Consider the following 26108-nt stretch of genomic DNA (forward strand, 5'->3'; position numbering starts at 1 on the left):
TCCTTACATATGCGTGCGCCTATCTAAAAACCTCTTAAACGTCACTATCGTCTCTGCCTCCAGACACTGCAAAAAAACTCCCCCCGCACATCTCCATTAAACTTTGTCTCTCATGCCTTCTAGTCTCTGACGTTTAGACCCCGGGGGGAAAAGGTTCTCAGAGAGATTCCATCATCGACAATGTGCCCGGTAATCTGTTTCACCAGAAACTGTTGGTGGTGCAGCGGTACAGTTGCTGCCTCACAGTGCTGGACACCTGCATTCGATCCTGACTACGGTTGGTGCATGTACAGAGTTTGCACGTTCTCCCAGTGACCGCGTGGGTTTTTCTCCGGGTGCTCCGGTTTCCTCCCATGCTCCAAAGTTTCTCCGGGTGCTCCGGTCTCCTCCCATACTCCAAGGGAGTATGCTCTTTGCTCTTTGAGATAATCCTTGCTCTTTGAGATAATCCTTGAGCTATTTCACATTGACAGTGGCTGACTAAAGTCCCACACACTAAAGTCATCCCCTCCCACAATGTCATGCCTGAATATATCCGCAACAAGAAAGCTTTGAACACCAGTTGCTGAATTGAACCCACGGTCCTTTAATCGAGCGGTCAACCAAACCACTGTTCACATGATACCATCGTTGGAACTTTACATTACAAATCGGGTTAAAGGGCTGAAAGTTTACATGATTGTTTTCATCATAAAACCGCCCAATGTTGCAACTCCGATTAAAGTGGTTTTAAAGTCCAAATGAAAGTACAAATTACTGCGAATTATAACAGAGCAATTGCTTTCCTTAACTCTTACAGCACCTAATTATTAATGGAAGTGTGTTGTTTCCATCATTGGATTCAACAAAACGACATTATGATTAAATAAAGTGGACACAAGCACATCCATTGCAAAATAAATTGCTCCCTGTGTTAGTTGGTGAACATTTGGGTAACCAAATTAAAATGCAATCAATACTCTCCATTCTCCCCCCAAAATGATCATATGAAAGAGGCTCTGTACTAAGAGGTGGAAGTTAAACATTAACTCGGGTGATTCAGATTGGACTCAGCGCTGATGTTCACACAGGGCCAATATTACTTGGGCTGATCGTTGTATTAACTGCTCGGTCGGTCCATCTTAGACAAAGCTCTCTTTCTCAAAACTTATTGTGTTGGATCTTCAAACTGAGGAGTGGTTGTTTCCCAAAGGACTGTCGAGAGAGAAAGGGGCGATGACAGATGTGCTGGATAAGTACTGTGGATCCACGTTCTGGGTGAGTTTCGTCACAACTATGTTTTGAGTCATAGTCATGGAGTAAACAGGCCCTTTGGCCCAACTTGCCCATGCCGACCAACGTGCCCCATCTACACCACTCCCACCTGCCTGCGTTTGGCCCATAACCCTCTAACCTGTCCTATCCATGTACCTGTGTAAATGTTTAATAAACGTTGCAGTAGTCCCTGCTTCAACTATCTCTTCCACAGCTCGGTCCATACACCAACAACCCTTTGTGTAAAAAAGTTACCCCTCAGATTCCTAAATATTCTTTCACCCTCATCTTAAACCTATGTCCTCTTGTTCTCAATTCCCCTACTCTGGGCAAGTGATTCTGTGCGTTTACCCAATCTATTCCTCTCATGATTTTATACACCTCTATAAGATCACCCCTCATCCTGCTGCGCTCCAAGGAGCAGTGTCCTAGACTGCTCAACGCCGTTTTAACATACATTGATCCCGTCTTTAAGTGAGTAGCCGGGAGCACAGTTGACTGATCAGTTTTCAGTTTCAAGTACGTTTTAGTCCCAGCCTGTATACCGGTCAAGGGTCTCCCCAATGCTATCCATCTCAGTTCGAATAACGTTTGCCCATAACTGGTGTGGCACAGTAGCACAGCTTATAGAGCCGCTGCCTTGCAGTGCCAGAGACCCGGCTTCTTTGTTCCTGATCTCGGGTGACATCTATGTGTAGTTTGCACGTTCTCCCTGTAACTGCGCGGGCTTTATCCGGGTGCTCCGGTTTTCACCCACATCCCAAAGATGTGCCCATACGGTTGGTAGGCTAATTGGCTCGCTGTAAATTGCTCCTAGAGTAGAGAGTGGATGAGAAAGTGGGGTAACATAGAACTAGAGTGAACGGGTGATCGATGGCTGGCTCTTCACCCCACCGAGTCAGCGCCGACCAGCGATCCGCGCAAGCTAGCACTATCTTACACACTAGGGACAATTTACAAATTTACAGAAGCCAATTAACCTACAAACCTATACGTTTTTGGAGAGTGGGAGGAAACCAGAGCACCCGGAGAAAACCCACGCGGTCATAGGGAGAATGTACAAACTCTACAGACAGCACCCGTCGTCAGGATCGAACCCTAGGCTCTGGCGCTGGAAGGCAACAACTCGACCACTGCGTCACCTTGCCTCCCAAATCATTTTCCAGAAATTCCTGTGGGTGACCCTTTCATTGTGATGCTACTGAGATGTCTTATATATTAACTAAAAAAAAGACGCAAAATGCTGGAGTAACTCAGCGGGCCAGGCAGCATCTCTGGAGAACACGGACAGGTGACGTTTCGGGTCAGGGATTTCCTTGAGTCCGCACCTAAAACATCGCCTGGCCATGTTCTCCAGAGATGCTGCCTGACCTGTTGAGTTACTCCAGCACTTTGTGTCCTTTTTTCTGTGAACAGGCATCTGCAGTTCCTTGTTTTTACATCCTATATTAACCGTCCAGGTTATCTTTGGGGAAAGCAGAAAGGGTGCTTTATTGTGTTCGAGGTCAAATTCAGGAGCCATTGAGGCCTTGTTATTTGGTGGTTTAACCTTTGAAGCAGATTAATCAAAAAATTATCTCCGTCAAACATTAGAGTCACAATGAAAACATCAAAGTAAATTTGAAGTCTGAAGAAGGGTTTCGACCCAAAACATCACCCATTCCTTCTCTCCAGTTGCTGCCTGACCCGCTGAGTTACCCCAGCATTTTGTGTCTATCAGGGGCAGGACAAAGCCAGGCGAATGACAGGTAGATACAGGTGAGGGGGAGGAGACTCTGTCTCTGAGGCTGACGATGAGGTTTCTTGTCTCCCTATACAGAATGCCTCTTTACTGGACCGCCCAGACCCTGACCTCACCCTGTGCTTTGAGCAAACAGTCCTGGTGTGGGTTCCTCTGGCCTTCCTGTGGTTATGTACATCATGGCAAGTTCTGGCCCTCTGCAGGTCGACACACATTGGAGGCGCCTGTTCAAGACTCTACCTGGCCAAGCAGGTAAGTAGTTCCTCCCTTCACAACTGCAGAGGAAGACATTCAGACAGTGGCAGAATTTATATATTTTTTTCCAATTTAGTTTATCGAGTTTAGTGTTCATTTTTGTTTTAGTTTAGCTTAGTTGAGTTTGTTTTAGTTTTAGTTTAGTTTACTTTAGTTTAGTTGAGTTGAGTTTGTTTTAGGTTTAGTTTAGTTGAGTTAGTTTTAGTTTAGTTTAGTTTGTGTTCAGTTGAGTTTGTTTTAGTTGTAGTTTAGTTTAGTTGAGCTTAATTGAGTTGAGTTTAGTTGAGGTCCACCACCGATTTCCCAGTAACTGGTGGTCCGGCACCTCCTTTACTCTGGACAACGTTACAATCGCGCACTTCAAATCCCCCTCCGGAAATGTGGTGCCGAGGCCAGGTGAGGCGGCCGATTCTGACCTCGTTGGACTTGCGCGCCGATCGGCGGATGGAATTTGCCCACTCCGTCTGGGGCTCTGGGACTCCGACCCAGCTGGAGCCGGCAGATCCGTTCCCATAGCCAACTTCCGAAGCCGAATTTGTGGGCCAGTATCTCAGCCCCTCGGCGGCCTAGGCGAACAGTTCCGGTACCTTCTGACTCCTCGGAGGCCGTGACCTCTGTTGATCCATCAAGATGGATAATCCAGAAAGGCTCTGGAACCAAGGGTGCTGGAAAATCAGTGGTGGACCTGTATACTGTGATCATTTCTCTCACAGAACAGTACAGAACAGGAACAGTCCCTTCGGCCCACAATGTTCATGCCGAGCATAATGCCAAGTTTAATCTCTCTGCTTGCACTAGATCCATTAACCTCCATTCTAACTCCAAGTGGAGTTTGCAAGATCTCCCCGTGTAGGTTTCCTCCGGCCGCTCCGGTTTTGTCCCACTTCCCACAGACGTGCGGATTTGTAGGTTAATTCGTATCTGCAAAATTGCACCTAGTGTGTAGCTGAGTGGATGAGTGGAATATCTTGGAATGAGTGTGAACGGGTGATCGATGGTTGACATGGATTCGGTGGGCTGTGGGGGCTGTTTCTATGTTGTATCTCCGAACTAAACTAAAGCAAGGAAGTATTGGGTATTTTTAAAGTAGAGATTAATTGGTTCTTGATTAGCACTTGTCAAAGGTTATGGGGAGAAGGCAGGAGAATGAGGTTGAGAGGGAAAGGTAGAACAACTGTGATTAAATGATGGAGTAGACTCGATGGACTTATGGACTTGTGTAGTTGGGTCGAAGGGCCTGTTTTCATGTTGTACGACTCTATAGTTATATAACTGGGAGGGGGGGCACCGATCGGAAGGGTAACTGAGCATTATGTAACTGATAATTATGCTCCTATGACATGAACGTATTTAATTTAGACTTTAAAGATACAGCGTGGAAACATGCCCTTCAGCCCAGCGAGTCCACACTGACCAGCCATCACCTCGTACACTAGCAGTATCCTACACACAAGGGACAATTAAAAAAATTATCAAAGCCAATAAACCCTTCAAACCTGTACGTCTTTAGAGTGTGGTTGGAAACCAGAGTACCTGGAGAAAACCCACGCGGTCACAGGGAGAATGTGCAAACTTTGTACAGCCAGCATCCGTAGTAAGGATCAAACCCGGGCCTCTGGTGTCATGAGGCAGCAACTCTACCGCTGCGCCACTGTACCGCCCATATGAACGTATGAGGTTACTGAGCGATGAGCGTGACCTTCATCTACCTCTCCATAAACAGATCCTTGCCGGCCTTCTGTTCCTGACCTCGATGGCCGAGATGATTTTTACGGTTATGGAGGACTATGAGGCTGATCGAGATTCCACAACCAATGGGCAGAACCCGGTTGTTTTCTACGTAAACGCATTTCTTTATCTTCTGTCTTGGGTAAGAAACAGTCTGGTCTCTCATAAGACGATGCGCGTTGAGTGTCAATTGGTTTGGGATCCTTCGTGAGAAGGAGAGCGGATTTCAATGGTAAAACATAAAGTACTGGAGTAACTCAGCGGGTCAGGCAGCATCTATGGAGGACATGTAGAAATAAGGAATGGAGGACATGTAGAAATAAGGACATGGAGGACATGTAGAAATAAGGAATGCCAGATGCTGGTTTACAGAAAATAACACAAAGTGCTGGAGTAACAAAGCAGGTCAGACAGCATTTCTGGAGGACATTTAGAAACAAGTAACTGCAGGTGCATAAAATCATGACTGGAATAGATGGGATGAATACACAATATTTTATCCAGCAAAGGGGAATCAAGAACCAGAGGACATAGGTTTGAGGCGTGAGGGGAAAACTTTAATAGGAACCTGAGGGGCAACTTTTTCACACAGCTGTATGGAACGAGCTGCCAGAGGAGGTAGTTGAGGCAGGTACTATAACAGCATTTAAAAGACACATTGATAGGTACATAGATAAGAAAGGTGTGGAGAGATGTGTGGACAGGTAAGACCAATATAGATGAAGCATCTTGGTCAGAAAGGGCAAGTAGGGCTGTTTCTGTGCTGTATAACTCTTATGACTCCATGATATGGGGCATCTTGGACACCATGGATGAGCAGGACCGAAGGGCCTCTTTCTGTGCTTGTATGACTCTATGACTCCATGATATGGGACTAGCTTAGATGGGGCATCGTGGTTGGCTTGGACGAGTGGGGCTGAAGGGCTTGTGTCTGTGCTGTATGACTCTCTGTGACCGGTCAGTCAGAGGTACAGGGAGCTGGACTTCAGGGGGAGCCATTGCCGGCTGCCACTGAGAGCTTCTCTCTGCTTCCACCTGTCCGCAGTTGTTGGTGATGTTGATTCACGAGGGCAGGAGACGGGTGGATGACAAGAACTCTGCCTGCCTCTTCATCTTCTGGCTGCTGTCTGCTGCCTGTGACCTGTTTATGCTGCAGACCCTCATCAGAATGGCCATTGACCAGGTGAGAGATCGCCTGCCGACTTTTCCCTTTAGATTCCAGCCAGTAAACGTACGTGGGGCGCCACGATGGCGCAGCGGTAGAGTTGCTGCCTCGCAGCGCCAGAGACCCGGGTTCGAATCTGACTACGGGTGCTGTCTGCACGGAATTTGTACGTTCTCCCTGTGACAGCGTGGGTTTTCTCTGGGTGCTCCGGTTTCCTCCCACTCTCCAAAGATGTGCAGGTTTGTAGGTTGATTGGCCTCTGTAAATTGTAAATTGTCCCAACTGCGTAGGATAGTGCTAATGTACAGGGTGATCGCTGGTCAGCACAGACCCGGTGGGCTGAAGGGCCTGTTTCCGCGCTGTATCTCTTAAGTTTAAAGTAAAGTTTAAAAACAGTGCAGAAACAGGCCCTTTGGCCCATGGAGGTCATGCGATCACTCCTACACTAGCACTGCAAAGTAAGGACAATTTAGAGAAGCCAATTAACCTACAAACGTGTACATCTTGTGAACCCAGAGAAAACGCACACACTAGGGACAATTTTTACAGTTTGTAGTCAATTAACCTACATACCTGTACGTCTTTGGAGTGTGGGAGAAAACCCACGCAGGTCACAAGGAGAACGTGCAAACTCCGTACAGACAGCACCCGTAGTCAGGATTGAACCCGGGTCTCTGGCGCTGCAAGGCAGCAACTCCACCGCTGCGCCACCCAAGATTGACGACATTTTCTAATCAGCAGCATGTGGAATGTTGCGAATCTCATCGGTGGTGGCCTACTGAATGTGTTTGTCTCTTCCACAGGGCCGTCCTCCTGATCTGCCACGGTTCACTCTATTCTGTATCTCCTACAGTCTCAAGTGCATGTCCCTGGTTGCATCCAGCATTTCTGACATCTCCTCAGAAACTAGAGCTGCTGCAAAGAAGGTAGTTTACAACTGTGTGTATCTATGTGCTCATCCATGTTGCTGGGAGTATCGTTCCATTGCATGCAGGGTGAAGCTCCCACTACACTGTCCCGTCACACACTCACAGGGCAGGGACTACATGGCTAGATACAGAGTGAAGCTCCCTCTACACTGTCCCATCACACACTCACAGGGCAGGGACAGCACGGGTTAGATACAGGGTGAAGCTCCCTCTACACTGTCCCGTCACACACTCACAGGGCAGGGACAGCATGGGTTAGATACAGGGTGAAGCTCCCTCTACACTGTCCCGTCACACACTCACAGGGCAGGGACACCACGGGCTAGATACAGAGTGAAGCTCCCACTACACTGTCCCATCACACACTCACAGGGCAGGGACTACATGGCTAGATACAGAGTGAAGCTCCCTCTACACTGTCCCATCACACACTCACAGGGCAGGGACTACATGGCTAGATACAGAGTGAAGCTCCCTCTACACTGTCCCGTCACACACTCACAGGGCAGGGACAGCACGGGTTAGATACAGAGTGAAGCTCCCTCTACACTGTCCCATCACACACTCACAGGGCAGGGACACCACGGGTTAGATACAGAGTGAAGCTCCCACTACACTGTCCCATCACACACTCACAGGGCAGGGACTACATGGTTAGATACAGAGTGAAGCTCCCTCTACACTGTCCCATCACACACTCACAGGGCAGGGACACCACGGGCTAGATACAGAGTGAAGCTCCCTCTACACTGTCCCGTCACGCACTCCCAGGGCAGGGACTACATGGCTAGATACAGGGTGAAGCTCCCTCTACACTGTCCCGTCACACACTCACAGGGCAGGGACTACATGGCTAGATACAGGGTGAAGCTCCCTCTACACTGTCCCATCACGCACTCCCAGGGCAGGGACAGCAAGGGTTAGACACAGGGCAAACTCTATCCATGGAGTAAATGATTACTATTTGAAGTACGGTTTAATTCAAACTGTCTTATTTGCTCTTTCCTTAGAATCCTCACATAGCTGCATCTTTCCTCAGTCGAATAACATTTCATTGGTTTAATGGGTAAGTGAAATTTTGATTTGACTCATTTTTTTAAATGAATACTTTAATGTCATAGAGTCATAGAGTGATACAGAGTAGAAACAGGCCCTTCAGCCCAAGTTGCCCACGCGGCCAAGATGTCCCGGCTACACCAGTCCCACCTGCCTGCGCTTGGTACATATCCCTCCAAACCTGTCCTATCTATGTACCTGTCTAACTGTTTCTTAAACTTTGGGATAGTCCCAGCCTCAACTACCTCTTCTGTCAGCTTGTTCCACACACCCACCACACTTTGTGTGAAAAAGTTACCCCTCAGATTCCTATTAAATCTTTTCCACCTTGAACCTATGTTCTCTGGTCCTCGATTCCCTTACTCTGGGCAAGAGATTCTGTGCATCTACTCGATCTATTTTTCTCATGATTTTATACTCCTCTATAGGATCACCCCTCATCCTCCTGCGCTCCAAGGAATAGAGACCCAGCCTACTCAACCTCTCCCTATAGCTCACACCCTCTAGTCCTGGCAACATCCTCGTAAATCGTCTCTGAACCCTTTCAAGCTTGACAATATCTTTCCTATAACATAGTACCCAGAAATGAACACAATATTGTCAGATGTTAATAAAATCAAAGCCCATGGTATTAAACAGTGATGGTGGTTAATTAGTGAATAGTGAAAGGCCTGGATAGAGTGAATGTAGAGAGGGTGTTTCCACTCATGGGAGAGTCTAGGACCAGAGGCCACAGCTTCAGAATAAAAGGACATACCATTAGAAAGGAGATGAGGAGGAATTTCTTTAGTGAATCTGTGGAATTCAAGGCCCCAGACAACAGTGGATACTGTCTTGTTTTTTTAAGACGGAGATTGACAGATTCTTGATTAGTAAGGGTGCTGGGTAATGAAGAGAAGGCAGGAGAATGGGACTGAGGGGCAAAGATAGATCAGCAATGATTAAATGGCAGATTAGACTTGATGGGCCAAATGGCCTAATTTTGCTATGGAGCTTATGAACATGAATTGTGGAGGAAGGAACTGCAGATGCTGGTTTACACCAAAGATAGACTCATAGAAACATAGAAAATAGGTGCAGGAGTAAGCCATTCGGCCCTTCGAGCCTGCACCGCCATTCAATATGATCATGGCTGATCATCCAACTCAGTATCCCGTACCTGCCTTCTCTCCATACCCCCTGATCCCTTTAGCCACAAGGGACACATCTAACTCCCTCTTAAATATAGCCAATGAACTGGCCTCAACTACCTTCTGTGGCAGAGAATTCCACAGATTCACCACTCTCTGTGTGAAAAAAACTTTCTCATCTCGGTCCTAAAAGACTGCCCCCTTATCCTTAAACGGTGACCCCTTGTTCTGGACTTCCCCAACATCGGGAACAATCTTCCTGCATCTAGCCTGTCCAACCCCTTAAGAATTTTGTAAGTTTCTATAAGATCCCCCCTCAATCTTCTAAATTCCAGCGAGTACAAGCCGAATTTACTCAAAAAGCTGGAGTAACTGAACAGGTCATGCAGCATCTCTGGAGAAAAGGAATAGGGGACGTTTCGGGTCAAGCCACCCTTCTTCAGTCTGAGAGTCAGGGAGGAGGGAAACTAGAGGCATGGAAAGATACAAAGAACAAATAAGTGAAAGGTGTGAAAAGAACAAATCAAAGCCAACAATGATGAGCAAGGAAATGTGGTTAATTCTTTTGTAACTGATAAAGGGAAATTGATAAATAATTAGAGTGTTTCAAACGGTTTATTTGTTTGGTTTTATAGACAATAGACAATAGGTGCAGGAGGAGGCCATTCGGCCCTTTGAGCCAGCACCGCCATTCAATGTGATCATGGCTGATCATTCTCAATCAATACCCCGTTCCTGCCTTCTCCCCATACCCCCTGACTCCACTATCCTTAAGAGCTCTATCCAGCTCTCTCTTGGATGCATTCAGAGAATTGGCCTCCACTGCCTTCTGAGGCAGAGAATTCCACAGATTCACAACTCTCTGACTGAAAAAGTTTTTCCTCATCTCAGTTCTAAATGGCCTACCCCTTATTCTTAAACTGTGGCCCCTTGTTCTGGACTCCCCCAACATTGGGAACATGTTTCCTGCCTCTAACGTGTCCAGCCCCTTAATAATCTTATACGTTTCGATAAGATCTCCTCTCATCCTTCTAAATTCCAGTTTTACAGTGTGTATGTGTGTATGTGTATCTATACAGAGTACTGTTTACATATCTGTTGTGCTGCTGCAAGTAAGAATTTCATTGTTCACTTTTGGGACATTATGACAATAAATCATTCTTGACTGTCTTTGTTGATGGGACAGAGTGGTTGAGTTTTTTGGTTTTAGTAAAAACATCACTTGGAGATTAATGTTATCCTTGTTCCCATAGGTTAGGGTAGGGATATGAGCTGGGTTCTAATTACTAAACCTGTGGCTTCGAACAAAGAACAGTACAGCACAAGAAAGGGCCCTTCGGCCCATAGAATCGGTGCTGAATATGATGCTAAAATCAACTCTGCACGTGATCCATATCCCTTCATTCTCTGCATATCTAAGTGTCTATCCAAAAGCTTAAACACCACTATGGTATCTGCCTCCACCACCACCCCTGGCAGCGCGATCCATGCACCCGCCACCCTCTGCGTAAAAAAACTTTCCCTGTACATCTTTAAAATTTGCCCCTCTCATCTTGAAGATATGCCCTCTAATCTTTGGGATTTCTGCCCTGGGGAAAAAGGTTCTGACTGTCTATCCTATCTATGCCTCTCTGAATTTTATATACTTCTATCAGGTTTCCCCTCAACCTCCGACGTCCCAGAAAAAAGCAATCCAAATTTGTACAACCTCTCCTTGCAGCTAATACCCTCTAATCCAGCAATAGAAAAAAAAATGAAAGGCCGGCACAGTTGCACAGCTGGTAGAGCTGCTAGCTCACCTCACCAGAGACCTGGGTTTGATCCTGACCTCAGGTGCTGTCTGTACGGACTTCGCACGTTCTTCCTGTGACCGCGTGGGTTTTCTCCGTGTGCTCCGCTTTCCTCCCGCATCCCAAAGACATGTGGGTTTGTAGGCTAATTGGCTTCTGTAAATTGTAAAATTGCCCCAAGTCTGTAGGATAGAACTAGTGCATGGGGTGATCATTGGTCGGCATGGACTCAGTGGGCCGAAGGGCCTGTTTCCACGCTGTATCTCTAAAGTCTAAAATCTAATTTGAGTCTAAGAGTCAGGAAGTCCTGGTTCTGTTTTATAAGACGTTTTAGATCCAAACTGAACTGGGACAAAATTACCTAACAATTGCAGCAAATCTGTGATGGCACGCAGCCCGGCCAGATTGTCAGATTTCTTTACTTATTTATTTTAAATGCGTGTGGCCTTGTGACAGGATGATGATGAAAGGTTACAGAAAGCCCTTGGAGAGCAAGCACCTGTGGGAGCTGAACGAGGAGGATCGATGTCAGACCATTTACGCTGAGTTTGACAAACACATGAGGCAAGGCCTAAAGAAGGCCCAAAAGAAGATGGGGGAGAAACAAAGCAAGGAACGCCACAGAGATGCAGAGCAAATGAATGGTTTCAACAGAAGCATCAGCCAAGATGTTTTAGTGATGGTGAGTGAAACTCCAGACCCCACCTCTCCTCCTGGGCTGGGTTCCACTGTGTCACCAGGACTCTATTCCCTGGAGCGCAGGAGTGATGAGGGGTGACCGTACAGAGATGTACAAAATCAGGAGAGGAATAGGGTGAATTCACAGAGTCTCTTGCCCAGAGTAGGGGAATCAAGAACCAGAAGACATAGGTTTAAGGTGAGGGGGAAAAAAGATTTAATAGGAACCTGAGTGGCCACATTTTGACACAAAGGGTGGTAGGTGTAGGGACCGAGCTGCAGAAGAGGTAACTGAGGCAGCAGTACGTAGCAAATTTACGGAAAACTCTGCTTTAAGTGTCAAATAAGTCGAGGAGGACACATTATTGGCAACAATGCCGAATACAAGAGTCAACTGTCAGCTCCTTATGCCAGTTTACCCACCGAACAAAAATCAGATTCATTTCTGGTTTCTGGAGGGAGAGAGTCATTTGGACAGGTGCGTGGTAACTGAGACATTTAAGAGACATTTGGACAGGTGCGTGGATAGGACAGGTTTAGAGGGATATGTGACAAACGCAGTCAGGTGGGACTAGTGTAGATGGGACATGTTGCTCGGCTCGGGGAATTCTGGCCCATATCCTTCTAAACCTTTCCTATCCATGTACCTGTCCAAATGCCTGTTAAATGTTGTTGTTGTACCTGCCTCAACTACCCCGTCTGACAGCTCGTTCTACGCACCCACCATCCTTCGGTTCCTTAGATTCCTATTAAATCTTTCCCCTCTCGCCTTAAACCTATGTCCTCGGGTTCTTGAGTCCCCTACTCTGGGTAAAAGTGTTTATACATTCACCTGGTCAATTCCCTCATGATTTTATATCTATAAGGGGCGTGGCTGTGTTCTGCAGCTGCGGCTCACCGGCAGTCTCTCTGTCTTGTTTTTTGTTTTTTGTCTGTCATCGTTTAATTGTACGTTTTATTTTATTTTTAACTCTGTGTATGTGGGGGGGTGGTGGGGGGGGTTGGGGGAAACCTTTTTTCAAATCTCCTCCTCAACGGAGATGCGACATTTACCGTGTCGTATCTCCTTTCGCGCTACGGCCTAACATCGTGGAGTCGGCGGCCTCCAGCTGGGATCGACCTTAAACTCCGGTCGCAGGGCCTGGACTTACCATCTCGGAGGCTTCGGCCGTGGGCCCTGCAGACCGCAACATCGGGAGTTCGCAGGTCCCTGGCTGGCGACCGGCTTTCGGGAGCTCCAGCCGTAGCAGCTTCAACCGCCCCGAAGTGCGAGGTATGATCAACTCGCTCGCAGGCCCTTCATCGCCCTGCGTGGCTCGGCCGCAGCACTTTCCATCGCCCGGTGGGGGCTCAAGACTTTCATCGCCCTGCTTGGCTCGGCCCTGGGACTTTCCATCGCCCGGTGGGGGCTCAGGACCTTCATCGGCCTGCTTGGCTCGGCCCTGGGACTTTCCATCGCCCGGTGGGGGCTCAGGCCCTTCATCACCCTGCGTGGCTCGGCCGCAGCACTTTCCATCGCCCAGTGGGGGCTCAGGACTTTCATCGGCCTGCTCGGCTCGGCCCTGGGACTTTCCATCGCCCAGTGGGGGCTTCAAAAAGTTGGGATCCTCGATCACCTCGTGGCACCACGGGAGAAGAAATCAGGAGGAGATAAGACTTTGCCTTCCATCACAGTGAGGGTGTGCCTAGAGCAATCACTGTGATGGCTGTTTGTGTAAAAAATTGTGTAAAAATTGTATCTGTGTGTCCTGTGCTTTTTGTTCTCTACTGCCGGACCCTGACGTGAGAGGACGCTGGCGTTGTTTATTCGCCGCTTCTCCGTTAGGATAGTTTGTCTGTTTGTTTTTATGTTTGATTGTTTATGTAAAGCGCTTTGAGCACCTGATAAGGCGCTATATAAAATAAATGCTTATTATTATTATTATTATTATTATAAGATCACCCCCTCCCCCCTGCCTTCTGTGTTCAAAGGAATAAAGTCCCAGCCTGCCCGATCTCTTCCTGTAGCTCACGCCCTCGAGTCCTAGCAACAACCTCATAAGTCTGCTCTGAACTCTTTCACGCTTAACATAAGTAAGTCCTTTCACAAGCCAGGGTACGGTCCCGATTCTCCAACTTACATTGGACTTTGTCTCTGGAACTGTTATCATACAAGGCTGAGAACTATATTCTGCACTCTGGTATTTTTCTCTTCGCTCTACCTGCTGCACTTGCGTTTGCCTTGATTGTACTCATGATTGTATAATATTATCTGTTTAATCGGATAGCACGCAAACAAAAGATTTTTCACTGTGTCACGGTACATTTGATAATAATAAACCAACATCAATTATGTGTGCCTGCAACTTTCCAGAACATTATTACAGTTCCATCTACACTTCACGCTGACTCGGCAAGGCCACCAGCATAATCAAGGACCAGTCTCACCCCGGTCACTCCCTTTTCTCCTCTCTCCCAGCATCTGCAATTCCTTGTTTCTAGAAATAAAGTATGCTGCTCACTCTTACATCAGCCATTACAGGGTGGCACGGTGGCACAGCGGTAGAGTTGCTGCCTTACAGCGCCAGAGACCCGGGTTCAATCCTGACTACGGGTGCTGTCTGCACGGAGTTTGTACGTTCTCCCTGTGCCACACAGGTTTTATCCGGGTGCTCCGGTTTCCTCCCACACTCCAAAGTCACACAGATTTGTAGATTAATTGGCTTCTGTAAATCATACATTGTTTCTAGATGGAAGGATCGAACTGGTGGATTGCTGGTTGGTGTGGATAGGGTGGGCTGAAAGGCCTGTTTCTGCCCTGTATCACTAAGGTCTAAAGTCTATACATAGCACAGGGACAGGCCCTTCAGCCCACAATGTCTGTGCCGACCAAATCTTATGTGCCTGCATGTGATCCATCCCCCTCCATTCCTGTCTATGCAAAAGTCTCTTCAACACCACTATCGTATCTGCCCCCACCACTCCTGGCAGTGGGTTCCAGTTACCCACAACACTGTGTAAAAAACTTGCCCCTTGTACACATGTATCGAACGTATAGAGAATGTACGAAGAGTTTTTACACAACTTTTTGCCTTGTATCTATTTTTATTTTGGATCAAGTTCATTTTCGGGGAACGACACAGCTTGTGAAGCCTTGTGCTGTTGTCTTGGTCACTGTTGTCAATTCTGTGTTCCCTTCTTAAGGAAGAAAAGAGCGGGAAGGACAGAAGGAGAAAGGGCGGGAAGGAGAAGTCAGCGGAACGAGGAGCGACGGGGTGGCTGGTGCTGGCCACGTTGAAAACCTACCGCTACATCCTCCTCAAGGGCGTGCTCTTCAAGATTTGTCACGACGGCCTTCTCTTTGTCAGCCCCCAGCTGCTAAAGTGAGTGGAGTTTCAGCCCTGTCATGCCACACCCAACACTTTGTCGGCGCCCTTTATGTGGTGACTCTTTGCATACCTTGTGTGTGCTATGCCACGTATGATAAAGTATCAATCAATCAATCAATCGATAGTTCAGCCAGCTGCTTTAGTTTATCGAGTGTATTGAGTCTAAAGAAGCGTCTCGACCCGAAAACGTCGCCTATTCCTTTTCTCCAGAGGTACAGCCTGACCCGCTGAGTTACTCCAGGATTTTGTGTCTTATCTTTGGTTCAGTTTAGTTTAGTGTCAAAATACAATGTGGAAACAGGCCCCTTCGGCCCACCCAGTCCGCGCCGATCAGCAATCACCCGTTCTTGGAGTTCTATCCTGCACACTTGCGGGGTCAATTTACAGAAGCCAATTAACCAGCAAACCTGCATGTCTTTGGGATGTGGAAGGAAACTGGAGCACCCGGAGGAAACCCAGGTGGTCGCAGGGAGAACGTGCAAACTCCGCACAGACAGCACCCGAGATCAGGATCGAACCCGGGCCTCTGTCGCTATAAGCCAGCAGCTCTATCGCTACACAATTGTGCCATCTTAAGTCACTCCAGCACTCTGTTTAGTTTAGCTTAGTTTAATGTTATCATTGTTACGTGTACCAATGTGCACGTAAAAGGTTTTTTTTATGGTGTGCTATCCAGTCAGGAAAAAGACTACAGGATTGCAATCGAGCCGTCCACAGTGTACAGATACAGGGTAAAGGGAATAATGTTTAGTGCAAGGTAAAGTCCAATGGTTCAGTTGCCTGATCACAGCTAGCAAGAAAGCAGTCCCTGAATCAGGAGGTGTGCGTTTTCACACTTCTGCCTGGTGGGAGAGGGGAGAAGAGGGAGTGACCGGAGGTGAGAAAGGTCCTTGATTATGCTGGTGGCCTTGCTGAGGCAGCGTGAGGTGTAGATGGAGTCAATGGGATGTGATGGTCTGGTTTGGGATGTGTACACAATTCTGTGCAATGTCTTGCGTTCTTGGATGGAGCTGCTCCCAAACCATGCTGTGAGGTGCCCCGGTAAGATGCTGTCTGCGGCGCGTCTGTAGCAGTTGGCGAGGGTTGTTGGGGACTTGCCGAACTTCCTAACGGTGCTCTTTTTTACCGGGCAGGCTGCTGGTTTTGTTTACAGAGGACACATCCATCTACGCCTGGAAAGGCTACCTTTTCGCCGTGCTGCTGTTTGTCTTGGCCATCGTCCAGTCACTGCTGCTGCAGCAGTACTTCAATTGTTGCTTCATGCTCGGCATGCGAGTCCGGACTGCCATCACGGCCGCTGTCTACAAGAAGGTGAGTGACCGGAGAAAGCATTTTATCCAGGTGCATCACGGCGTGGTGTGCCAACAGCTCCATCCAAGACCGCGATGAACCGCAGAGAGGCGTGGAGTGGAATGGAATACTTTATAGGCACAGTGCAATTCTTCGCTTGTACACCCAAGGTATGCAAATAGTCGCCACGTAAGGGGCGTTGACAAAGTTACAAAGTGTCCCTGCCGGCTCCACCTTTGTCCCCTCCCCTCCCCTCCCCTCCCCTCCCCTCCCCTCCCCTCCCCTCCCCTCCCCTCCCCTCCCCTCCCCTCCCCTCCCCTCCCCTCCCCTCCCCTCCCCTCCCCTCCCCTCCCCTCCCCTCCCCTCCCCTCCCCTCCCCTCCCCCGCTCCGGGTCCTCTATTGTATCCCCCCACCTCCCCTCCCCCGCTCCAGGTCCTCCAATATTCCACCCCTCCCCACTCCGGGCCCTCCATTGTACCCCCCCCCCCCCCCAGTAGTCCCCCCACACCGGCTCCTCCATTGTTCTTCCCCCTTCCCTCACGGCGGTTCCCCTGCGGTTGAACCGCAAGGCTTCACCACCAACACCGCCACGAGGCTCCGTCGGCCATAAGGCCCCACTGACGCCGGCGAGGCTCACCGACGCAGCCCTGACCATCGCACGAACCCACCTCCCTTCCACTGAGTAAGAAGGAACTGCAGATGCTAGTTTAAACCGAAGGTAGACACAAAAAGCTGAAGTAACTCAGCGGGACAGGCAGCATCTCTGGAGAGAAGGAATGGGTGACGTTTCGGGTCGAGACACTTCTTCAGACTGGAGAAGGGTCTCGACCCAAGACGTCACCCATTCCTTCTCTCCAGAGATGCTGCCTGTCCCGCTGAGTTACTCCAGCATTTTGTGCCTATCTTCCTTCCATTTATTCCATTTCTACTTCACGCTGCCTCGGCAAGGCCACCAGCATAATCAAGGACCAGTCTCACCCCGGTCACTCCCTCTTCTCCCCTCTCCCATCAGGCAAGAGGTACAGAAGTGTGAAAATGCACACCTCCAGTTTAGTTTAGAGATAGAGCACGGAAACAGGCCCTTCGGCCCACCGAGTCTGCACCGACCAGCGATCCCAGTACATTAACACTATCCTACACACACTAGGGACAACTTACATAGGTACCAAGAGAATTAACCTACAAACTCGTACGTCTTTGGAGTGTGAGAGGAAACCGAAGATCTCAGAGAAAACCCGCGTGGTCACGGGGGAAGAACGTACAAACTCTGCACAGACAGCGCCCATAGCCAGGATCGAAGCCGGGCCTCTGGCGCTGTGAGGCAGCAACGCCATCCTTGTGCCACCGCGCCACCAATCGTGCCATGTTCTGTGTGAACCAAGGTGTGTTTTAGTGGGTGTGGGATTGTAGCTCAGCCCAGCTCTCCTCTCTCTCTCTCCCGCCAGGCCCTGACCGTGTCGAACGCAGCGCGGAAGGAGTGCACGGTGGGGGAGATTGTCAACCTGATGGCGGTGGATGCCCAGCGATTTAACGACGTCACCAACTTCATCCACCTGCTGTGGTCGGCACCGCTGCAGATCCTAGTCGGCATCGCCTTCCTGTGGCAGGAGCTCGGGCCCTCCGTCCTGGCCGGTTTTGCCGTCATGATCCTGCTCATTCCCATCAATGGGATTTTGGCCAGTAAATGCAGGGCCCTGGAGGTGAGGTGGCAGCGCTCCGTGATAGGTCTCCGTCACGGGCAGTCGGCACTGGAGTACTCCCTTCAGTTCCGGTCACCCTACTACACCAAGGATGTCACTGAAGGCACAGGTAGATACGGTGGTCAGAAAGGCTTATCGGCGCATTGGCCTTCATCAGTCAGAGTATTGAGTATAGGAGATAGACACAAAATGCTGGAGTAACTCAACAGGTCACGCAGCATCTCTGGAGAAAAGGAACAGGTGACGTTTCACATCAAGACCCTCACTCAGACTTGTGTGTAGAGTATAGAAGTTGGGAGGTCATGTTGCAGTTGTTATAAGACATTGGTGAGGCTGCATTTAGAGTATTATAGACAATAGACAATAAGTGCAGGAGGAGGCCATTCGGCCCTTCAAGCCAGCACCGCCATTCATTGTGATCATGGCTGATCATTCTCAATCAGTACCCCGTTCCTGCCTTCTCCCCATACCACCTGACTCCGCTATCCTTAAGAGCTCTATCTAGCTCCCTCTTGATTATGTTCAGTTCTAGCCACTATGTTATAGGAAAGATATTGTCAAACCAGAAAGGGTGCAGAGAAGATTTACAAGGATAAATTCTCATCAATGGAATACTGGCGATTAAACGCAGGACCTATATTTCACCATCTATTAGTAGATAATAAAGAAACCTTTGACTATTGAGCTTCGAGATCACTCCTCACCCTCCGGCACTCCAAGGAAAAAAGTCCTAGCCTGTCCATCCTCTACCTGTAGCTCAGGCCCTTCATTCCTGGCAGAATCCTCATATATATTCTCTGCACTCCTTCCAGCTTAGGGTCATCGTGATAGAATCTTACAAGGTGGAGACAAGCCCTTTGGCCCAACTTGCCCACACCGGCCAACATATTTCCATCCATATCCCTCTAAATCTTTCCTATTCATGTACCTGTCCAAATGTCTTATAAACATTGTTGCAGTAACTTCCTCAACAATCTATTCTGGCAGCTCGTTCCATACACCCACCACATTTTGTGCAAAAATGTTACCCCTTCAGGTTCCTATTAAATCTTTCCCCTCTCACCTTAAACCCATGTCCTCTGGCGTTTGATTCCCCTACTCTGGTTAAGAGACCTTGTGCTTTCACCCTATTTATTCCTCTCATGACTCCTCTATGAGATCACCCCTCAGCCTCCTGCACCCCAAGGAATAAAGTCCTAGCCAACCCTATCTCTCTCGATAGTCCTGGTAACATCCTCAAAAATCTTCTCTGCAATCTTTCCAGGTATTAGTTTAGTTTATAATCGAGCAGAATCCACAGTGTACAGATACAGGATGAAGGGAATAATGTTTAGTGCAGGATAAAGTCCAGTAAAGTCCGATTAAAGATAGTCCGAGGGTCTCCAGTGAGGTGCACTCTCTAGTTGGTGAGAGGCTGGTAAGCTTAACGACATCCTTCCTGTAGGAGGGTGACCAAAACTGAACACAATGCTCCTTCCCCCAACAACACTTGACAAAAGGGCAAGAGCAGAATCCTGTCATTGAACTGGACTGAGTCAATAGACAATAGACAATAGGTGCAGGAGAAGGCCATTCGGCCCTTCGAGCCAGCACCGCCATTCAATGTGATCATGGCTGATCATTCTCAATCAGTACCCTGTTCCTGCCTTCTCCCCATACCCCCTGACTCCGCTAACCTTAAGAGCTCTATCTAGCTCTCTCTTGAATGTATTCAGAGAATTGGCCTCCACTGCCCTCTGAGGCAGAGAATTCCACAGATTCACAACTCTCTGACTAAAAAGGTTTTTCCTCATCTCTGTTCTAAATGGCCTACCCCTTATTCTTAAATTGTGGCCCCTGGTTCTGGACTCCCCCAACATTGGGAACATGTTTCCTGCCTCCAACGTGTCCAACCCCTTAATAATTTTATACGTTTCGATAAGATCCCCTCTCATCCTTCTAAATTCCAGTGTATACAAACCTAGTCGCTCCAGTCTTTCAACATATGACAGTCCCGCCATTCCGGGAATTAACCTAGTAAACCTACGCTGCACGCCCTCCATAGCAATCATTGTCGAATCATTTCAGGCCATCTTAACTTGACCTGATATTTCCACAGGTGAAAAACATGAAGCACAAAGATCGGCGGATGAAACTAATGACCGACATTCTGAATGGGATTAAGGTAATTCACTGGGGGTGGAGGCTGGGGGGTGGACCGTGTGGGGGGAGAGTGATGTGTAAGGGGTTAAAATACGGGGTAGTGCGGCACATGGGTAGAGTTTAGTTTAGTTTATTGTCGCATAGACTGTGGTACAGTGAAAAGCTTTTTGTTGCGTGCTATCCAGTCGGCAGAAAGACTACACATGATGACAATAGGGCCATCCACACTGTATAGGATAATTTGAATCATGCTTAAGAGTAGTGTTGCTGCCTCACAGCACCAAAGGCCCGGGGTTGATCCTTACCATGGGCACACAAGGTAGACATAAAATGGAGTAACTCAGCGGGTCAGGCAGCATCTCTGGAGAGAAGGAGTGGGTGACGTTTTGGGTCGAGACCCTTCTTCAGACTTACCTTGGGCACTGTCCGTATGAAGTTTGCACATTCTCCTTGTGACTGTGGTGGGTTTTCTCCGGGTGCTCCGGTTTCCTCCCACATTCCAAAGATGTGCAGGTTTGTAAGTTAATTGGCTTTGGTAAAATTGTCATTTATCCCTAGTGTGAAGGACAGTGCCATTGTACTGGACAGGGTGATTGCTGGTCGGCACGGACTCGGTGGGCCGAAGGGCCTATTTCCACGCTGTATCTCTAAAGTAAAGACTAAAGAGTTTGAAAATGGGTCAAAACTTGGCAACTCTTGTTATAGGTTCATAGTGGGCTATTTCTATACAATTTGTTCTTAATCTGGGATTGTGCTTATGTATAGTAATAATTTTGCTGAACTGTATACCAAAAACGAATTTTACTGTACCTGCGTACATATGATAATAAGGAACCATTGAACCTACTGTTTTTAGACTTTAGAGACACAGCGCGGAAACAGGCCCTTCAGCCCACTGAGTCCGCATCCACCCACGATCACCCCTACACTGACACTATTTTATACATTATGGACAATTTTAGTTTTTACTGCAGCCAATTAATCTACAAATCTGCGTGTCTTTGGGATGTAAGAGGAAACTGGAGCACCCAGAGAAAACCCACGCGGTCACAGGGAGAACGTACAAACTCTGAACAGTCGGCACTCGTAGACAGGATCAAACCCAGGTCTTTGGCGCTGTGGGGTATCAGCTCTACTGCAGTGCCGCCCAGATCCGCCAGCACTTTGTTTTGCTTGACGTTACCCAGAATGTTGCTAATCTTTTTGTTTATTTTATTAGGTTATGAAATTTTATGCCTGGGAACCGTCATTTGAAAATCAAATTTGTGACATAAGGGAGAACGAGTTGAAAATGATAAAGCAGTCTTCGTACTTGCAGGGTGTGGCCATTTTCCTTGTTACCTGCACACCGTTCATGGTAGGTATTGTCTATGCTATCGTGTCAGAATGTCTAAGAGTCATAGAGTCGTATAGTGTGGAAACAGGCCATTCGGCTCAACTTGCCCACACTGATCAATCTCCCTAATCTGCACGAGTCCATCCTGCGCGCTTTTGGCCCATATCCCTCTAAACCTTTCCTATCCATGTACCTCTCCAAACGTCTCTTGGACATTATGATAGTACCTGCCTCAACTACCTCCTCCAGCAGCTCATTCCATACACTTACCACCCTTTGTGTAAAGAAGTTACCCCTCAGGTTCCTATTAGATCTTTTCCCCCTTCACCTTAAACCTATGACCTCTTTAATTTAGCTTAGAGATACAGGCCCACCGAGTCCGTGCCGACCAGCGATCCACGTACACTAGCACTATCCTACACAAGAGGGACAATTTACAGAAGCCAATTAACCTACAAACCGGTGCGTCTTTGGAGTGTGGGAGGAACCTTGTTCCCAATTCCCCTACTCTGGGCAAAAGACTGCATTTACCTGATCTTTTCCTTTCGTGATCTTGTACACCTCCTGTGCATCAAGGAATAAAGTCTTACTGTTGTGTTTTTAACATAGTGAAATGTTCTGTACATGGCTGCTTCAGTAATAATAGGCTTGTATACACTGGAATTTAGAAGGATGAGGGGGGATCTTATTGAAACATATAAGATAATTAGGGGATTGGACACATTAGAGGCAGGAAACATGTTCCCAATGTTGGGGGAGTCCAGAACAAGGGGCCACAGTTTAAGAATAAGGGGTAGGCCATTTAGAACGGAGATGAGGAAGAACTTTTTCAGTCAGAGAGTGGTGAAGGTGTGGAATTCTCTGCCTCAGAAGGCAGTGGAGGCCAGTTCGTTGGATGCTTTCAAGAGAGAGCTGGATAGAGCTCTTAAGGATAGCGGAGTGAGGGGGTATGGGGAGAAGGCAGGAACGGGGTACTGATTGAGAGTGATCAGCCATGATCGCATTGAATGGCGGTGCTGGCTCAAAGGGCTGAATGGCCTACTCCTGCACCTATTGTCGATTGTCTATTGTCTATTGAACTGTATGCAAAAAAAGAACGTCGCTGTTTCCTCAGCACATGTGATGATAAAGAACCATTGAACGCACCGTTGTTTTGTTTGACACTAGGCAGAATGCTGCTTAGGGTTGGGGTTGTGCAACGATTCACGCAGGTCCATGTTCCACAGGTGTCTCTGGTCAGCTTTGCCGTCTACCTCGTTGTCGACGAGAACAACGTTCTAGATGCGGGGAAAGCTTTCACCTCCATCTCCCTCTTCAACATAATGAGGTTCCCTCTCGTGATGATGCCCATGCTTATCTCAGCGATGGTCCAGGTAAGATCTGCGGAGATAAGTCCAACATTTAGGGTGCTAGTGATCCTAACCATGGGTGCTGTCTGTACGGAGTTTGTACATTTCCCCTGTGACTGCGTGGGTTTTCTCCGGGTGCTCCGGGTTTCCTCCAACACTCCATAGATGTACAGGTTTGTAGGTTAAGTGGCTTCTGTAAATTGTAAATTCTCCCGAGAGTGTAGGATAGTGCTATTGTACGGGGTGATCGTTGATTGGCGTGGACTTGGTGGGCTGAAGGGCCTGTTTCTGCATTGTATCTCTAAAGTCCACAGTATAAAAATTAGCCCAAGGATTACCACGAAGTTTCGCCAGAATGTAGAAGCAAGGAACTGCAGATGCTGTTTGGACAAAAGGCCACAAAGTGCTGGAGTAACTCAGCGGGTCAGGCAGCATCCCTGGAGAAAAAGACTGGGTGACGTTTCGGGTTGGGACCCTTCTTCAGACTGATTGAAAGAAAGGAAGGGGTTGGGGGGGGGGGGGGGGAAGGAATGCTGGAAGAGATTTACCGTTATCCGGCCTGAATCAGAGGGTATTCGCAATAAGGAGAGATTGGACAATCTTGGATTTTTGTCTCTGGAACGCCTGATAGAAGTATGTAAAATTATGAGAGGCATAGATAGGGTAGACAGTCGGAACCTTTATCCTCAGGGTGGAAATGTCGCAGACTAGAGGGGGTAGCTTTAAGGTAAGAGGGGCAATGTTTAAAGGCGATGTGCGGGGCTAGTTTTTTACACTGAGGGGGCCTGGCACGTGCTGCCGGGGATGGTGGTGGAGATAGTGGGATTCAAGAGGCTTTTAGATGGATATGCAGGGAATGGAGGGATATGGATCACGTGCAGGCAGAGGAGATTAGTTTAACGTGGTGCCATGTACGGCACAGACATTGTGGGCTGAAGGGCCTGTTCCTGTGCTGCACTGCTCCATGCTTTTTATATTTCTTCTACCCCTAGGCCATCGTTTCCTGCAAACGACTTGAAAACTTCCTGGGAAATGAGGACTTGGACACCTCAGCAATCCACCACAACCCCACATACGGTAGGTACTCTGACACAACAACACGTTAGATCAACCAAGTTAGTGTGCGAGGCTCGGGCCAACCTCAAGCCACAGTCTGTTGTCCATCATCGCAAAGAACTGGTGGAAACATAAGGATCTATGACAAATAAACAGTTGCCTGAACAAACCACGCTGGTGCAGCGGGTAGTGCCGCTCCCTCATGGCACCAGAGACCCCGGGCTCAATCCTGACCTCGGGTGCCGTCAAAGTCGCAGAGTCACACAGCGTGGAAACAGGCCCCTACGCCCCCAACTTGCCCACACCGGCCAACATGTCCCATCTACACTAGTCCCACCTGCCTGCGTTTGGCCCATATCCTATCCATGTAACTGTCTAAATGCCTCAACTACCTCTTCCGAAGCAGCTCGTTCCATACACCCATCACCCTTTGTATGAAAAAGTTATCCCTCAGGTTCCTATTAAATCTTCCCCCCCCCCCCCCCCCTCCCCGCCTTAAACCTATGTCCTTTGGTTCTCGATTCCCCTAATAAAGTCCTAGCCTGCTCAACCTCTCCCTATAACTCAGGCCCTCGAGTCCTGGCAACATCCTCGTGAAGTTTCCTCCCACATCCCAAATGTGTGGGTTTGTACGTTTATTGGCCCTCTTGTAAATTGACCCCTAGTGTGTAAGGAGCAGGTGAGAAAGTGAGATAGCATAGAACTAGTGTGAGCATGTGATTGTTGGTCAGCGTGGACGGGCCTGTTTGCATGCTGTTTCTGAGAATCAATCATCAATCAATCAGTTAAGGTGGCCCTGCAGTGTGGCATATTTAAGCCCGCAGACAATCCATTGGTCGATAGTTCAAACAACTAGTTATGGTCTAACCACCTCACGTCAACAGGCCCAATAAACCACAGGAGAACATGGCCAACATTTGTGTTAGGCAATGAGGGTGGTTAACTAGTCATCGCCAGAGCTAGGATAGTTCATTGCCCCTTCTTCATGGAGGCAACAACAATGAGGGCATCACATCCAACTCAATAGCACAGGGCAGCACAGTAGCTCAGCAGGTAGAATCGCTGCCTCACAGAGCCAGAGACCCAGATGCGAACCTGACCTCGGGTGCTGTCTGTTGTGGAGTTTGCACATTCACCTCGTGACCATGTGGGGTTCTTCTGGGTGCTCCGGTTTCCTCCCATGTCCCAAAGATGCGTGGGTTTGTAGGTTAATTGGCCCTCTGTAAAATTGTCTCTATGGTGTCGGGAATGGATGTGAAAATGGGATGACATAGAACCAGTGCGATCGGGTAATCGATAGTCGGCGTGGACTCTGGATTTCAGATCTATGCGATTATACACGGCATTGCCAAACTATGAATTCATGAGGGATATTGACATTTCACTGCACTTGTTTGGTGTGAAAGGAATAAGGAAAGGGATCTGTTCTTTCCTCCAGAATCGGCAGTCAGCTTCACGGATGCAAGCTTCTCCTGGGACAGAGGTGGAGACCCAGCAATTAAGGAGTGAGTTATCCCGCGGTGATCTGATGCCGAGCACTCCATCACAATAGACAATAGGCAATAGGTGCAGGAGGAGGCCATTCGGCCCTTCGAGCTAGCACCACCATTCAATGTGATCATGGCTGATCATTCTCAATCAGTACCCCGTTCCTGCCTTCTCCCCGTACCCCCTGACTCCGCTATCCTTAAGAGTTCTATCTAGCTCTCTCTTGAATGCGTTCAGAGAATTGGCCTCCACTGCCTTCTGAGGCAGAGAATTCCACAGATTTACAACTCTCTGACTGAAAAGGTTTTTCCTCATCTCTGTTCTAAATGGCCTACCCCTTATTCTTAAACTGTGGCCCCTGGTTCTGGACTTTCCCCAACATTGGGAACATGTTTCCTGCCTCTGACGTGTCCAACCCCTTAATAATCTTATATGTTTCGATTAGATCCCCTCTCATCCTTCTAAATTCCAGTGTATACAAGCCTAGCCGCTCCAGTCTTTCAACATATGACAGTCCCGCCATTCCGGGAATTAACCTAGTAAACCTACGCTGCACGCCCTCAATAGCAAGAATATCTTTCCTCAAATTTGAGGAAGACCAAAACTGCACACAGTACTCCAGGTGCGGTCTCACTAGGGCCCTATACAACTG

At 48.2% G+C, this 26108-nt stretch overlaps 1 protein-coding gene across 1 annotated transcript in view; it reads left to right on the forward strand.

The window, feature by feature from the left end:
* The first annotated feature begins 1082 nt into the window (after window positions 1-1082).
* The window catches only part of abcc2 (ATP binding cassette subfamily C member 2), a 62531-nt gene continuing 37505 nt past the window's right edge, over window positions 1083-26108 (forward strand). The window contains 15 exon segments of the mRNA XM_078413337.1: window positions 1083-1257; window positions 3074-3247; window positions 4974-5120; window positions 6024-6161; window positions 6947-7069; window positions 8083-8138; window positions 11505-11730; window positions 14910-15088; window positions 16228-16405; window positions 17831-18085; window positions 20184-20249; window positions 21447-21584; window positions 22790-22936; window positions 23905-23989; window positions 25407-25473. Of these exon segments, the coding sequence (XP_078269463.1) occupies window positions 1216-1257; window positions 3074-3247; window positions 4974-5120; window positions 6024-6161; window positions 6947-7069; window positions 8083-8138; window positions 11505-11730; window positions 14910-15088; window positions 16228-16405; window positions 17831-18085; window positions 20184-20249; window positions 21447-21584; window positions 22790-22936; window positions 23905-23989; window positions 25407-25473 (2021 nt within the window). The 5' untranslated portion in view covers window positions 1083-1215.

The sequence above is a fragment of the Rhinoraja longicauda genome, chromosome 16 (genome assembly GCF_053455715.1).
Source record: "Rhinoraja longicauda isolate Sanriku21f chromosome 16, sRhiLon1.1, whole genome shotgun sequence".
NCBI classification, from domain to species: Eukaryota; Metazoa; Chordata; class Chondrichthyes; order Rajiformes; family Arhynchobatidae; genus Rhinoraja; species Rhinoraja longicauda.